Genomic DNA, 15,022 nt, shown 5'->3' on the forward strand with positions numbered 1-15,022 from the left:
CTTCAAAGAGGGTGACTTCCAAACACACATGGTACGCGCTCTAAAACGACGACGGGGGGGATTTGTGTACATGTTCTGGAACGTATCGGGTAGATCACGCACATCTGCAGTAGCCACTGAAGTTCTTGTTATGCCACGAGTTCTTGATCAGATTCAAAGGAAGTCTTGTAGATTAGGATTTCCTGATGTCCTCATAAGAAAACAGACTCATCAGACCATGTGAGCCAAACTCTGGCTTTATGTTTTATTTAAGACAAAACGAAATCGTTTTGGTGTGGTTTACCATCCTAGTTAGGCTCATCTTTTGTGAAGCGCGATGTATATTCTAAAATTTATCAGTAGTGTGAACCACCGCACTTTTAAAACGAAATAGTAGACATTTACTGGGTACTGAAATTCGCTAGGAGCAGTTTTAATGCAGTACTATAGTACAGTTAGTGTCATGTACTTTCTTTCTTTACATCATATCGATATCGTTGGGAATTTTGTTTTTTGTTCAGAGATTAAAAATTCACGTAGAGTGGAATATCTCATTGATGTCTGCTGTATTCGACAAAGTAAAACTAATAACTAATAATAGAACTCAAGACATTTTCTGTGTCTGTTTTACGTTAAAACCATTAATCAGCTTACTGTTCATGATGGAAATATATTGATACGAACAGCTTTTTCTCTGACAATATATGTTCTTATTTATCAGTATGTCGTACTAAATACTATTTATACTGTATCATTGGTACGTAGTAGACATTATTTTATGGATTTTACACATAAATTACTATCATCTGGAAAACTGTTTGATGCTTCATTTCACCATAGCACGCCATCCATGACACGGACAGATACCGAGAAACGATAAATTTTCTTCCACAAGAGAAACATTAATTATACCTACCAGACACATCGATTTAATCATAATAAAAATTGTTTTATTTTTACATGAATATAAATTGGGTAAAAAATATTTATTTTTTTATAACCTTAACACACACGTTTTTTCCTATTCGAAGCACATCACATCGTATAGCACTTTAATATTATTTCGTTAATTTTCAATCAATTATATGAACAGGTAACACATTTCTTCAATACCTATGATGCTATATCATGAAAGCAGTAAAAGCCTCACGCTTTTACGAATATTCCGATGAAATTAAATAAATATATATATATATATATAATAATAATAATTTTTTTTCTATAATTAATGACACGTATTGAAGGCCAGAAAATCATTTAAAAAAAAATCTATTCCAAATTCATCTTAGGTAGAGGGAGGGTCTTATTGAAGACGTGGAAACCCTCAAAAATCACACATAAAATAAATGTATTGAAGTAACATAAGTCAAGGGCGTAGCGAGGGGGGGGACTTGAGGGTCTGGTCCCCCCCCCCCCGAAATGTGGAAAAATGGCCGAAAAAAGGGAAAAAGATGGCCAAATCTATTGTTCTATCACTTTGGTCCCCCCCCTCGAACGAAATTTCTGGCTACGCCCCTGACATAAGTATATATGAAGTATATAACTGCCTTACTCGTGATTCAAAATTCAAACTAAAGTTTAAAAAAAAAATTCAGATTGAAGAAACTTCAAGGTGAAAAAAAATATCAGACAAAACATTTCAATGAATTAGCGAAATCGCAGCCACACATGCTCTGCAGCAAACAAACAGTTGTCGTTAATTGAGACAGACATCTACCAGAAATCCGAAATATAAAATGAATAGTATATGACCGCCACGTTTTTTTTTATGCAAAGGCGATTATGAATTATCTTTAAGACTGGCTGCAGTGATGAACGTTTGAAGAGTCATTTGTACATAATCCTTTGTATAACATTTTGTTCTAACCGCATCTTAGTTTTGAGAAAAAAGCATTTTAGTGGAAAACATTAGCACATATAATGCCTGGCAGCAGTTTATATTAAAATATTTTTAAAATATTTCTAGTACAAGGTAGAACAAAAGCTTGAATACAGACGCAAAAAATTTCATAGTATTTGAAAATTGAAAATTCCGAAAATGTGTTTTTTGGAAAGTTTACGTGCACCATCCCCCTTGAAAGTTAAAAACAAAATGAAAAACATATATAGCACTTTTCACTAGTTTTTATTTTCTGATAACAAATGAGAATCATGTGTCACAGATTCTTTTAAATTGTTTCTCTTTTTTGGCTGTCGTGTAAATCTTCGGTATTTTCATTTTTTATGAACTTTTTGTGGGATCCGAATCCAAAACTTAGAAGAACGATTACAGATTCGAAGAATTCAAAGATGGCAACTAACGATAGGCCCATCCAAATCCCCATTTGTCCACCTAGCTGGCTAAACAGTTCCGAGTCCTAAAATAATTAAAATTATGTTAGAATATTATTATATTATTAATGTTCATGTTATGGATTTCAATATATAGTCAAATCATACATAATCGCACAAATTATATTAATTTATATGTTTTTGGTTTTTTTTTTACATTTTCTCACCTGAAACATTGGTTCTTGTTTATATGTTTTCACCTCTAATGTCTTATAGTAAATTTTCACTTTGGCTCTGTTACGCCTATAGTTACGCAAAAAATATTTTTTGTTTAGCATGTCCCAATAAAAACTTATTTTCAGATTAGATATCACAGATGAATAAATCAATATATTCTGCTCATATATATATTATTATGTACATATTTTGTCAATTTTATTGCAAAGCAGACATTATGAAAAAACTTTGAAAACTCACTTATATGTTTCAAATTTTTTTCGAAGCGCTTCGTTATTAAGAAGTTGCGATTCCTAAATAGTAAGAGGAAAAAGGGCATGATACGTCAGCATACGATACACAGTCGAACTTGGTTAATTCTAAGTTCAAAGTCACTGGAAAAAAAGTTCGAAATATCCAAAATTCGAATTATCCAAATAATCTCTCCTAGATCTGTAAATGACAAAAAACTTAATCATGAACATTCGTATAGGATACGAAATCCGTTACGAAACCGTTTCCCAAGTTTTAAAAATTCATCATTATAGTAATTGATCTTAGCTGCTACATTACTCCATTTTTCTAGAATCTGAAGAATTTCTTGGTTATGTTCAAAGCCTGGTTTATGGAAACAGTTCATGATCATCCGTTGTGAAACTGCTTCCGAAATTTTGCTTATCATTCTTATGCTATCAAAGAAATATACTTTCATTAACGTATTACAATTTGCACTTTCTGATAATTTCCATACTCTCAATTACGATAAAAAAAATTCAGATTTTGAACGTTACACTTTGATCTATGGGTTGAAAAACATAATTGGTATTAAGTGGTACACAATCTCGATTCACTCCAGCTAAACAACGTTAAAAATGGGCAATATATTACAAAAAAAAAAAGAGTAGAGGAAAAAAATTTTTCAAACTTTTATCAATTTGTTGTTCGACAAATTTATTGAGAATAACAAAGTCTTTTCAGAAACTAAATTTGCTCATACAAAAATCGTGTTTTTTTCCTCAAACTTCGAATTATCCAAAAAGTTCAAATTCAACAAGAAATTTTAACATTAAATTAGAAAACTCAAGGAGAGTTCATAAAAGTTCTAATTATCCAAAATGCGAATTAAAGTTCGAATTAACCAAATTCTACTGTACATAATTTTACATATGATAGTTATAGCATCTCTCGATATTCTTTACTGCAGTGCTTCTCAAAGTTCTGTCACCCACGGCTCCCTTGCCCAATTCATGGCTCTTCAACGGCTCCCCAGAATAATTCAAGAGTAGATATTTTCACTTATAGAAGAACATCTTCAAAGCATAAATAGGCACATTTATGAATATCTCCAGCTTACCCCGACGCTCCTGACAAATCTTGGTGACGCCCTTAGGAACCGCGAAGCGCACTTTGAGAAACACTGTTTTACTGTGTAGCACTATACTGTATAAAGTATATTTTAAACTTCCCTCAATCTTTAGAATCACTCTATTTTATTCATAAGAGTATCCCACCACTTACTTTTACGTTCGGCCAGACAGCAGTTGACAACGTGATTGCAAAGTCTACTGTACTAAAATCGAAAAAGAAATCGGGTGTTAAATATTTCAATGAACTGGTATAATTAAAAACTATACTGGATGTATAGCTTATAGTACAATAAAGTCTCATTAAGGCTAGAGGTGGCTAAATAACTGAACTACATTATCATAACAAATGTTTGTGATATAACCCATATATTCCTGACTGCCCACAAAACAAAGTTGTCGGCATCTTTAGATTGACCGCTAGATATACTGTAACTGTCCAAAAAGAAAAAAAAAAGCACTTTTCTGTCCTGTTTATGTTATGCATCCTTAGTGTATTCGCACTATGATCATGGATCGAGATAATACATCTTGCTCTGCTCTCACTCGTAGAATTATCGTGTAATTATAAAATATTTACTTCAAAGCATTTTTAGAGCATATTTCTTCCCCCCCCCCCTTGTATTTTGCAAAACTTTTTGCGCTCGTATTTGTCCTGGACCCAAGATATTATATTCCTACGCGGTTCCTGCATTTAAAATAAAATAAAAACTTACGTGCATGGTAGAGGGCAATTGCAAGCGTCATCACTAGCTGACTTTAGCACTTCATCCAAGCAAGACACTATTGAAAAATTTATATGAATCAGGAAAAAAACGTGTCATTCTTTATTTGCAACACATAACACATCATTGACGATTAGAAAATTCCGTAAAAAGCGTTTCAAAACCAAAAATGTGTAAATTTTTTACTTTGTTCTTCATTTTCCAAATCGCACCTCTCAACTTCACCTTGAACAGGGAACGTAGGATCAACACAATGACATGACTCCAAGTTGCTCATTTGTATGCATGCTCGTAGGCAGCTCTAATAGAATATTCATTGAAATAATAAATATTGTGATAGAGGAAATTAATGTTGGTATTTTTTTCAATATAACTTTGAGTTATATGATTTGATTATTTATGTTAAAAAATAGGTATAAACGAAAGAGAGTTCCTGTATTTATACATGGTTTTGTCACATATTGAGTTTACGACTAATCATATTTAACAGATTTATACAAGTCTAAAGAATTCTTTTGCTATCGTAGCTTATATTTTACGGCTTGGCCGGAGATATCATACAGGATGTCTCAGCATCAGGTATACAAACTTCTATTAGGGGTAGAGTATGCCTAGACGACTTGGAATCACATAGCACTGCGCGGTTGAAAACGCTTCCCTGATGCAGTAGGGTACATACAAAACAGCAGAAGTGAAAGAGCACAACGTAAGTGAACACGCGTTTTAATAATAAATGTGCATCCAAAAAAGTAGCAGAAGTCAAAGGTGTTCCAAGTGTCATTCACGAGCTGTAATGCAGGTCTCACATCTCACGCGCATTGAATTTCGAACATTCTGGAAGATTCCGGGCATGTCTAGGACTTCCCCGCAATGCGGGCAACAAGTTTCTCAGTGCGGTCAACAATCTACGACAATTCGGCACCGACGATTCAGCGCAGACAATTTAGCGCAGCGACAATTCAGTGCAAGATAATCCAGAGCTGATGATTCAACGCGGACAGCTCAGCGCTATCAGAAATTTAATGTTCTGAAAGAGCAAATACTGGTTTTCTGAAGGGACTTTTAAATCTGCACCACAATTGTTTCAACAGCTGTATACCATTCAGGTAGTAAAATGCGGGCAATTTTTGGGTCTTCATGGGAAGTGAAACGTCAGATTCCTACATTAAAGTGTACTAGGCTTTAAAGGAACTGAAATCAAGACTCAAGCTCTTCAGCGTATTCACACATTTTCTAGCGTTTTCACAATGCAACCAAAGAGGATACTTTTTCCATTTCCAGCGTTTATAGTATATGGCTTTTACAGTTTTATTTAATTAAATTAGCCGTACATCTTCGAACAAAAAGTTCCTGATGCTTATTAATCAATTACTAATTATAATTATTTACCATTTACAATTAATTGATATTTGATGGTGGAGGATAAGCACGGGCAGCAAGTCGTCATGACAAAATAAGTTTTACTTAAAAGCTTATAATTATTAATAAATTAATTAATTAATAAGCGTCATTCATTTGTTAATTTTCAAATAATTATAATAAGTAAATATAATTATTAATTAACCAAAATTATTATTTAATTAATAAGCGTCCGGAACCAACAAGTTCATGATGATCATTTGAGTTAATGATTCTTTAAAACAGGCTTTTAACCGGCTTTTACTGTTTGCAGTAAATTATTAACTAATTTAATAATTAATTCATTTTTATATTTGTTTATAGTTGCGTTAATTAGCGTTAGGAGTTATTAATGTTAGCTTTAGGAGTTATTAATGTTAGCTTTAGTTGTTATTACATGGTGGATAATTAATTAATTTTTAATTATCCCTTAATTATTTTTCAGCAAAAAAACTAATAAGCTCATGATGGTTAAGATGGTTCATTAAAAATGGGTGTTGACCTGGTAAAAGTCCGAAATGAAAACGTTTACAATCGTCTTTTGGGCTTTTACCAACTCGCCTAGGTTTTACCGGTCTCTTCCCGCTTTTACCGCTTGTACACGTATACGTTGTTATAATGGTACAAATATACATATACATATCACGAAAAGGATTCTTCAGACCTGCAAACATCTTCTTATGATTCCAACTATTGATATAAGGAAAATGTTGAAGATAAACCAGAACCGAGAGCCCACCGAAAAGGTGGCGAAAAGTGTTTTTTTTTTCAAATCAAAAATGAGTTTTTTCATGAAAAGAAACAAACGTTTAGTATAGTATGTATATGCAATAATATGACAATCTGAATTTTCTTCAACATATACTGTACATTGTACAGGCATGTTCATGCGGAGGTATAATGCGGCAAGTTTACTTCGTCGAGGTCGTAGTCAGAAAATTCTCACATTGGTTTCCTCATATCTTTTGGATTTTCAAGACAGACCATCCAAATTGTTACACGATAGAATAACTGGATACTGTTTATATAGGAGATATGTACCCATATCTTAATGTTTATTTGAGCGCTCTAGCAAACCTTATTAACTGATCTACAGAATTTTGAGTGCGAAGAAAAATTGATGTAATTTCTTAAATTTGAAATGTGACTCTTTTTTTTTTTTTTTGCCCAGCGTTTTCCAGCACATTTTAAAATGTTAATTTAAAGGAAGCATTTTTGAATTCCCACAAATGGAAAGATTCCTCTGCCTCGGTCCACCTGTACATACTAAAAAAAGAGACTGCAGTTGACTCGAGAGAGATTTTTCGTGTTATAAAATTTTATTTAATTTCTTTTTAGTGGGTTCAATCCAAATCAAAGAATGTTGTATTAGACACCAACGTTATAATATCATGCAATATCGTAAAAACAAAAATATCCATAAGATACTAGATTATTTGGGAATTTTATGACATTTGAAATTGGATAAACAACACCTCTAAGGCCGGGATTACAATATAAACGTTTTGTAAAAGCTCTTTGATAAAACTTGAAAAATTCAACCAATAAGATCACCGGTTGCATTTGCTCGAATGCAACCGATGCGCACATTGGTTGAATTTTTCAAGTTTTATCAGAGAGATTTTTTTAATCAAAATTTTATAGTCTAATCCCGGCTTAAGTATCCCCGAGAAATTTGAGACAAAGTCAGAAACAAAAAGCTGATCAATTAATATAAAAGTTCCAAACACTCACTTTAAAACTGGGAAAAGAATCGTTGTTTCGATCGCTATAAACAATACAGTTATCCCTGTAGGGAGATGGTAAACGTCTCACGATATTCTGTAATGATAACGAAATTAAGACTTTACGTAAAGTCAACGAACATTTTTTTTTCCGAATTAAAACAAAAAAAGGTATGTGAAAAACAGAATAGTACTTTTTCCATGCTTATCGTTGTTTCTGTTCCAGGACTTACGGTGATCCCATTACTAACTGGATCGGGTTCATCAGAACGATCGTGTATCGTAATTATTGCACCCACTGATTCGGTGATTTTCAAGTAGTTTTCGACGTCTATATTCAATATGAGATCGAGACCTATATTATACAAACAAAATTCTACTATATGAAGAATTCTACTATTCTCGAAGAATACTTGTTACAGTTTCATATATTAAATATCCTTTATTTACTGTGCTATTAACTGAGAAAATATGCGATTCAAATTCCTAATAAAAAATGTTATAATCAAGTTGAAAAATAAAATTTTAGCAGTTTTTCTTTTAATTTTTCTTTATTAATTCATTTTAATGCAGACATACCTGCTAGGTTTGAACCCGTGTATTGTGTTTTCAACGCATCCGTCTCTTGGGCCTTCGAGTTGAACGTGTAACAATTGCCATATTGAAGGCTTTGATGTAACGTAAAATTTCTGGAAAATATGAATAAATTTGGTAAATGTGGCACATTCATATAAAAAATACATAGGGTCTCCTGTAAGTGCTAATGCGGTCTCTATGTTATTAACCGTTTGTGTAATATTTCTTTTGTAATTTTAATTGCATATCTATGCAATATTTATGCATTTTCATGACTTTAATAACATCTCATGCTGTCAGAATTTCATTCATATTCAAATAAAGAATAATTTTAGTTGTTGTTAATACTATACAGTAAGTTCTAATTCGGTGTTTATCTCATCGATCGTTCGTCGTAGAAGTATGCTTTCAATTTCAAAAATGCTCAAAACGTGTTCAGAAATTAAAATGAGATAAATTTTCAAATGAGAGTGAAAATACCATGTCCAAGAAAAAAAAAAATTTAATTAGTATACGGTCCCCATGTCCTCCAGTTTCCAATAAGTAAGTTGTTGCCCTGTCTTCTTTGTGTCCTACAAAAGAGATTCCATTTGTTTAACTGCAATATTCGCTGAGATATTCGAATTCAAAAACTGAGAAAAGTTTGAAAATGACAGCATTAAAGAGGGAAAGAAGCGTTGTGCTCGTTAGAGTTTCTGCTGTTATTTCCCAGCTTTTCTCCGATTTTCGAATTCAAATATCTCAATCAATATTACAGTTAAAACCATGGGATTTTCTGGGAGGCTTAGAAAAGACAGGGAAACAACTTTCAAACTGGAAGTTACAAAAGAAGGAGACCGTATAAAAATTTAGATTTTTCATTGAGTGACACACTGTATTCTCGTTCTAAAAACTGGTACACAGGGTAGTTTTCGAAAACCTCTTGAGCATTTTCTAAATTGGAACCATACTTTTACGACGAACGGTTGATGAAATAAAGGCCACATTAGCACTTACAGGGCACCCTGTATTATATATTATGGAAAGAATAATATAAAATATGCATTCATACTCGGGAAAACATTGCTCTCCTTTGAATGAACATCCCTCTATGAAATTTTCAGCAGAATATCCAAAGGTTTTTCTTTTCTCTTCATCTAGCTGCATGTAGCTCTTGAAAAATTTTAAGGTCTCGCTTCTAATCGAATTAAATTTCGATTCATCGAAAAAATCAATATCAGTAAACTTTATTTTTGGATTATAAGCAGTGAAAGACTGTCTCTCCTGCATGAAAAAAAAAAAACCCATTTAAAATAGGATAACAATTTTTATATACAGCACAAAATTCCCCGAAACCTACTTATAGATATTGAAAATCTTACCGACTTCACTCCCATTCTTGGAAAAAAAACATTGGCATGTGGTGGAATGATCAAGTCACTTAGGCATTCTTCTATACCAACGTTCTTTTCTATGCAGGGCGCATAAATAGGAAACATTCTAAAAAGAGAGATGTAACAATTGTATTTATACGAAAGGAGGTGTTCCCCTAGAGCAGGGGAGACTAATCGCTGGCCCGCGAGTCGATTCTATGTAAGCCACTCGGAGGAGGTGAAAATATAATGTGTATTGATTTAAATTTGTGATTATTTGAGTTAACTGGTTCCAACAGCAGACTCACTGGTTCTTTCTTTCTTTGAAACCGAGCGCAACTCAGGTCTATCGCCATGGGCAATTTACTACCTAGTGAGTTGTGCCGGAAATGTGCGTACCTAATAATCTGAGTGCGTATCTAGTGTTGTGTCTAATTTTTTCAGAGCTGCTATCCATATTTCGTGCGTGAAGTGTAATGATTGAATATTTGTACCATTTGTAGACCTGTTGTTCTCTGTGGAGAGACTTTTCAACGGGGGGAGATCGGCTCGCAATCGCGCCTCGAAGTTGGGAACCACGGAAAACCAACTTCAGCCGACTGGCGGTGTTGAATTTCGAACTCGGGTTCTGGCGATGCGAGTCCGTCACTGACCAATGAATATTACATTATTTGTAGCAGAGCTGTCCTTGGTGGTGCTCGACAGGTGCGGTTTCACCGAGCCCAACGCTTTGTGTGGCCCCGCACTCATGGTAAATTATTGACGGTTCTTATGATAAATTATTTCTTGCATTAATTCTGGATTTTCATCATTTTTGGAATTTTTTTCTTTCATAAATTCTGACTTTTCATCATTTTTGGAATTTTTTTCTTTCATAAATTCTGACTTTTCATCAATTCTGGAATTTTTTTCTTTCGTAAATTCTGAATTTTCAGCAAAGTTTTGAACTTTTTCTTCAGTAAATTCTGTATCTTTATCAACTCTGGAATAATTTTTTGTGTAAATTTTGAGTTTTTATCAATTCTGGAGAAAATTTTACATGAATTCTGAATTGTCATTAGAACTGGAATTATTTCTTTCAATTATTTTTTATTTATAAAGACTAGAATTTTCTTCAGTTTGGGGAATTGTTTCTCTCATTAGTTTAAAATTACCTTCAATGCTGAATTTTCATCAATTTTTGTGTTAATTTACATTTAGTTTTGTGTTCAAAATTATTTGTATTGATATTTCTCAGCATACCTGTATATTATAAAATAGTGGATGCCGATTCCCGCCCCCACAAAATAAACAAAGTCGAAGTAAAAAGTGTTTCCTAAAAATTATCGGTGCCCTGAAATTGTTGAGACACACCTGACCTTGATACTATTTTCACACCGGGTCCCGCGTCTGGTAAGGGCGGCCCTGATTTCTAGTGACGACAATATTTTTTTACTTTCACGCCATACTGTCATTTTGTGTGACCACACCAATTGTTCATAAAGTTTGTTACAAACTTTTTTCGCCACTTCGTTGGACAAGTTCCTTACTTTGGTCTCTGTAGTTTATCTGAATGTATAATTCTCATTCTGCTCACTGTGACGAAACTTCTCGAAAGTGAATGACACAACTCACAATGGCACCTCGAAACTTCAGCCGACTTGGCCACGAAGATCCCAATAATTCCAAAGGGCAAAAATGTGTCATATTTGAAAAAGGAAGTTCCGTGTCTGAGGCACGATAATTATTGTGTAGACTTCATCTGTTAGTAGAATATGGGGGCATTCCACACTTCTTCAAACCGAACTACTTACCAGTATTCTGATTAAAGAATGTTGATTACTGAATAAGGATGCATGTATTGTAAATCTGGTTCTGTGCAATTTTTTTGGAGTACCAGGTAATGGTTCGCGTGCATTTTTCGCATCTACAGATGTGAGAAATGTTGATTTGTGCAAAAAATACAATGCATTTGGCGTACAATGCGATGTCTGTCTGGTCCACGCGTAGCTGATCCATCTTATCTTAGCACACTATGATATGTTTAGCCATTTCGGAAAACCTCAGAGCGTATGGTCAATACGATCAACGCGACCGGATTTTAGCCCTTTTTCTTATCACGATAATTCTATCGATAACTTCTTTCAAAGTCTGCCGGTGGACGGTAGATGAATCAATTCCTTGAGTTTCAAATGACTATTTATTTTATTATTATTATTCCCTTACCTGCCAAATCAGGAGTAAGGAAAAAAATAATTTTAGAAAAATTTGGAAAAAAATGTGTTGTCTGTAAAATTTAAAATATGAATATATTGGGTAGAATAATTTTCAAAAGAAACTATAGTTTTCGATGCATTGCATCTAGCTAGGAAAGCAACCAGATAAACAATGACTATTTGTCAGTTTATGGAAAAGGTGGAGGGACACAAAGCACAGGGTGGACGTTTAACGACTAAATTTCCCGTATTTCACCATATTACGTATGGCTCATACAAATCTATAAATTTTCCGGATCATTCTACTGGTGCGGCTTATACGCCAGAGTGGCGGCAGTGTACAATTACGTTGGAGCTCGAACAGAAAGAAGTTAGCCACCCCTGACCTAGCACACAAAGAGCAATATGCGATATCTATAATCTTTCAATTAAATACACATACCTGTTAATGTTGCATACAGTTATTGCAGGAAAATCTAGAGCATTTTCATTCTTGACTTCCAGAGTAACTACAACCGGATATTGAAAGTAAAGACTCAAAAACTTACAAACTTCGTACGTGAGCCCGAAAACACCAATCATCAGAACAATTATCCACATTATCCGTCGCCTTAAATTTTCGGAATTGCCTAACTGGGCAATGGCGTAAATTGACGATTTCTTACATAGCATAAACATAACCGCCATGACACTACGTGACGATTCACTTTTGACATTTTTCGTGTCGTCTATTTTTTGGGTATTCATTTCAATGAAGTTATCGGTTTTGCTTTCCATTTCTCCTGAGGCAACTGCCATTCCGAAAACCCGATGCTACCACAAAAGATATTACATCGAGGAACGAACATTTTATATCCGGATTCCGGCTCAATATTTTACGTTTAATGTTTTTTGTTCCCGCTGTTATTGTGCTATCAGATAATGAAATAATTATATTCATTTCCAAGCATCCGCGCAGACTCATCAATTATTGATGCACTGTTGACGTTCTTCCTCTATTAGGATCGCGTCATGAGTGAAACAACTTTTTCGTTTTAACGAAAATACACGGCAGACAAAACCTTGACACATTAGCATAATATCTTCTTTTATCTAGGTACGCCACAATATAACGTTAGATTCATTAACTTTGCCCGCTAAAAAATTTATAACTACAGTACTAATAAAAACAAGTCAATGGTTTTCGTGGCCACATTATGTTTGTTGGAAACAAAATGCAGACCTTTGTTTAATAGAAGTGATATTTCTGTTGTTCTGAGCCGACAAGATGTCGAGTTGTGACTAACAACGCATACAGATCATATTATAGGTATGTATAACTTGTTACATTCAAATTATTTTATTACCTTTCCTGCTTGTTTATTCGCTACTTGTTTCTGCTTTTCTACTAGTGAAATGAAAGTTGAAAGTCTTAAAATTGAGAAGTTTATTTTCAAAGGGAACATTTTTCCACTTTTGCTAGATTTACAGAAGAAGTTAAAAAACGTATTTCACCGGAATACGTTTGCTTTACAAAAGTAGAAAATAGCCCAACAGGTAACATATAGGAATGGAAGAATAATATTTAAATATTATGTTTCTGATCAACATTCAAGGGAGAAATGTTTGGAGAGGTATTTGAATTTTGTGTAAATGTTCCGTTTTGAAGAAAATTAGTGGAAATGTTACCTTATGATTGAAATTGAAGATGCAAGTCTGAAAAATTGAAAATATCTACGTCACTTGTTGATTCCAGTAGGTTTTACCTAATCCAGGAAAATACCCTCACTGCCCTCTGGTCATTAACATAAAAAAAACACGATCATTCTACAGCGGACACCTCCACTAATGGACACTTCCTTGAATTATGTCACAGAGCTTAATGCACATTACAATCCATTAACGAATATGCCTCATTAGCAGACAAAATTTTAGGTCCCTTGGGTGTCCGTTATCGAATTATACCAAAAAATACCGAAATATACGAGTGAGGTGGATATGTTCCCTTTTGGTAGAAAACGACTAACTATTGTAATTTTTACCAAAAATATTTCCATGGGAATAAACGCTGTTGCATATTCTCAAAAGGCTCATACCAAGGATTTAGAAACTGTTCAAAAATGAATTTCGAAAAAAGAAATGTTCCCTTTTAAAAATAAGCTACTTAATTAATGTTGAATTTACAGTAAGTTTTATAGAAGGAATTGAGGATCTTTTTTATTTTTGGAAAAGAATATTTCTACTTTTTAATGAAATGCACTTTTTAACGGTTTCTGAATCTTTGGGATGAGCTCTGTCGGATTATGCAACAACATTTATTCAAACGGGAATATTTGAATTACTATGAACAGTTAGTCGTTTTTACCAAAACGGAACATATCCATTTCGGTATTTTTCAATCAAAAGGGAACATAATAAAGTGGTTGTTCTATTGGTGTTTAAGGGATTTTTCTAAACGGCACATTTTTCGTAAGCGTTTTCACAGTCTCATTCTACAGTAGAACCTCTCGATAACGGACATCCATTGCACCGAAAATTTTGTCCGCCAGCGAGGAGTATCTGTCCTGTCGATGCAATTAAAATAGTTTCCGTTAGTGAAGGTGTTCGCTAACGGAAGTGTTCGTTATGGGAGGTTCCATTGCAGAATGATCGTGTTTCTTATGTTACTCACAAGAGAGTAGTTAGGGTACCTTGGCTAGAACCTTCTGTAATCAACGGGTGGCGTAGAAATTTCCAATTTTTCAGACTTGCGGAAGAATTGACTTAGCTTTCAAATTTTTTAAGTTGAGAATTCGTGGTGTTTTTTAGCATTATGCATGTAAATGCATAAAATCAAAGAATTTTCAAAGTGCATATTATTGAAGGTTTATTTAAGCTCAATTGCTTTTTTTTAATAATTTTCTAAGTAAATATTGTTCATAATATTTTCATAACATTAGTTTGTTTTCCTGAGGAAGATTTAATGAATTAGAAATAGAGATGTTTGTAAAATACTGTATTTTCCAAATGTTAGCCGTTTTATTGTACGGCTATTAGAGATATGTCAAAAGTGTATTTTTATTGAAAAAGTAAATTTTCTTTTAGAAATAGTGTCGAAATTCTTTTGTTACAGGGATTTCGCTACTGAGCACCTACAACAAACCAGAAATAAAAAATGCGTAAATAAAAAATATTTCAAGTTATTTGCATGTCGAGTACATACACATGTGGGGATATTTTTGTAACTGAAAATGCACTATAAGA

The 15,022-nt window shown here is 33.7% G+C and overlaps 1 protein-coding gene across 1 annotated transcript; it reads right to left on the reverse strand.

The window, feature by feature from the left end:
• Window positions 1-2,088: 2,088 nt before the first annotated feature.
• On the reverse strand, window positions 2,089-12,620 carry LOC149085302 (epithelial sodium channel subunit alpha-like). The gene is made up of 12 exons (XM_089233939.1): window positions 12,243-12,620; window positions 9,615-9,732; window positions 9,305-9,516; window positions 8,257-8,366; window positions 7,872-8,032; window positions 7,688-7,774; window positions 4,742-4,856; window positions 4,547-4,613; window positions 3,985-4,036; window positions 2,728-2,780; window positions 2,478-2,553; window positions 2,089-2,336 (listed from the first exon to the last, which is right to left on the reverse strand). Exons 1-12 carry the CDS (start codon window positions 12,596-12,598, stop codon window positions 2,148-2,150), a joined length of 1,596 nt encoding a protein of 531 aa, XP_089090065.1. The 5' UTR covers window positions 12,599-12,620; the 3' UTR covers window positions 2,089-2,147.
• Between the last annotated feature and the right edge of the window lie 2,402 nt (window positions 12,621-15,022).

The sequence above is a fragment of the Pholcus phalangioides genome, unplaced genomic scaffold (genome assembly GCF_987345545.1).
Source record: "Pholcus phalangioides strain wild (caught in Gottingen) unplaced genomic scaffold, Ppha-v1.0 ptg000007l_1, whole genome shotgun sequence".
Taxonomy (NCBI): domain Eukaryota; kingdom Metazoa; phylum Arthropoda; class Arachnida; order Araneae; family Pholcidae; genus Pholcus; species Pholcus phalangioides.

Bases quoted from the DNA above. Each gene is read 5' to 3' on its own strand.
- LOC149085302 (XM_089233939.1), bottom strand. From the start codon at position 12,598: ATGGCAGTTGCCTCAGGAGAAATGGAAAGCAAAACCGATAACTTCATT. The intron at 9,733-12,242 runs GTATGTGTATTT...CTCTCTTTTTAG, and splicing joins ACTGTATGCAACATTAACAG to AATGTTTCCTATTTATGCGC. The intron at 2,337-2,477 runs GTGAGAAAATGT...TAATTATTTTAG, and splicing joins AACAAGAACCAATGTTTCAG to GACTCGGAACTGTTTAGCCA.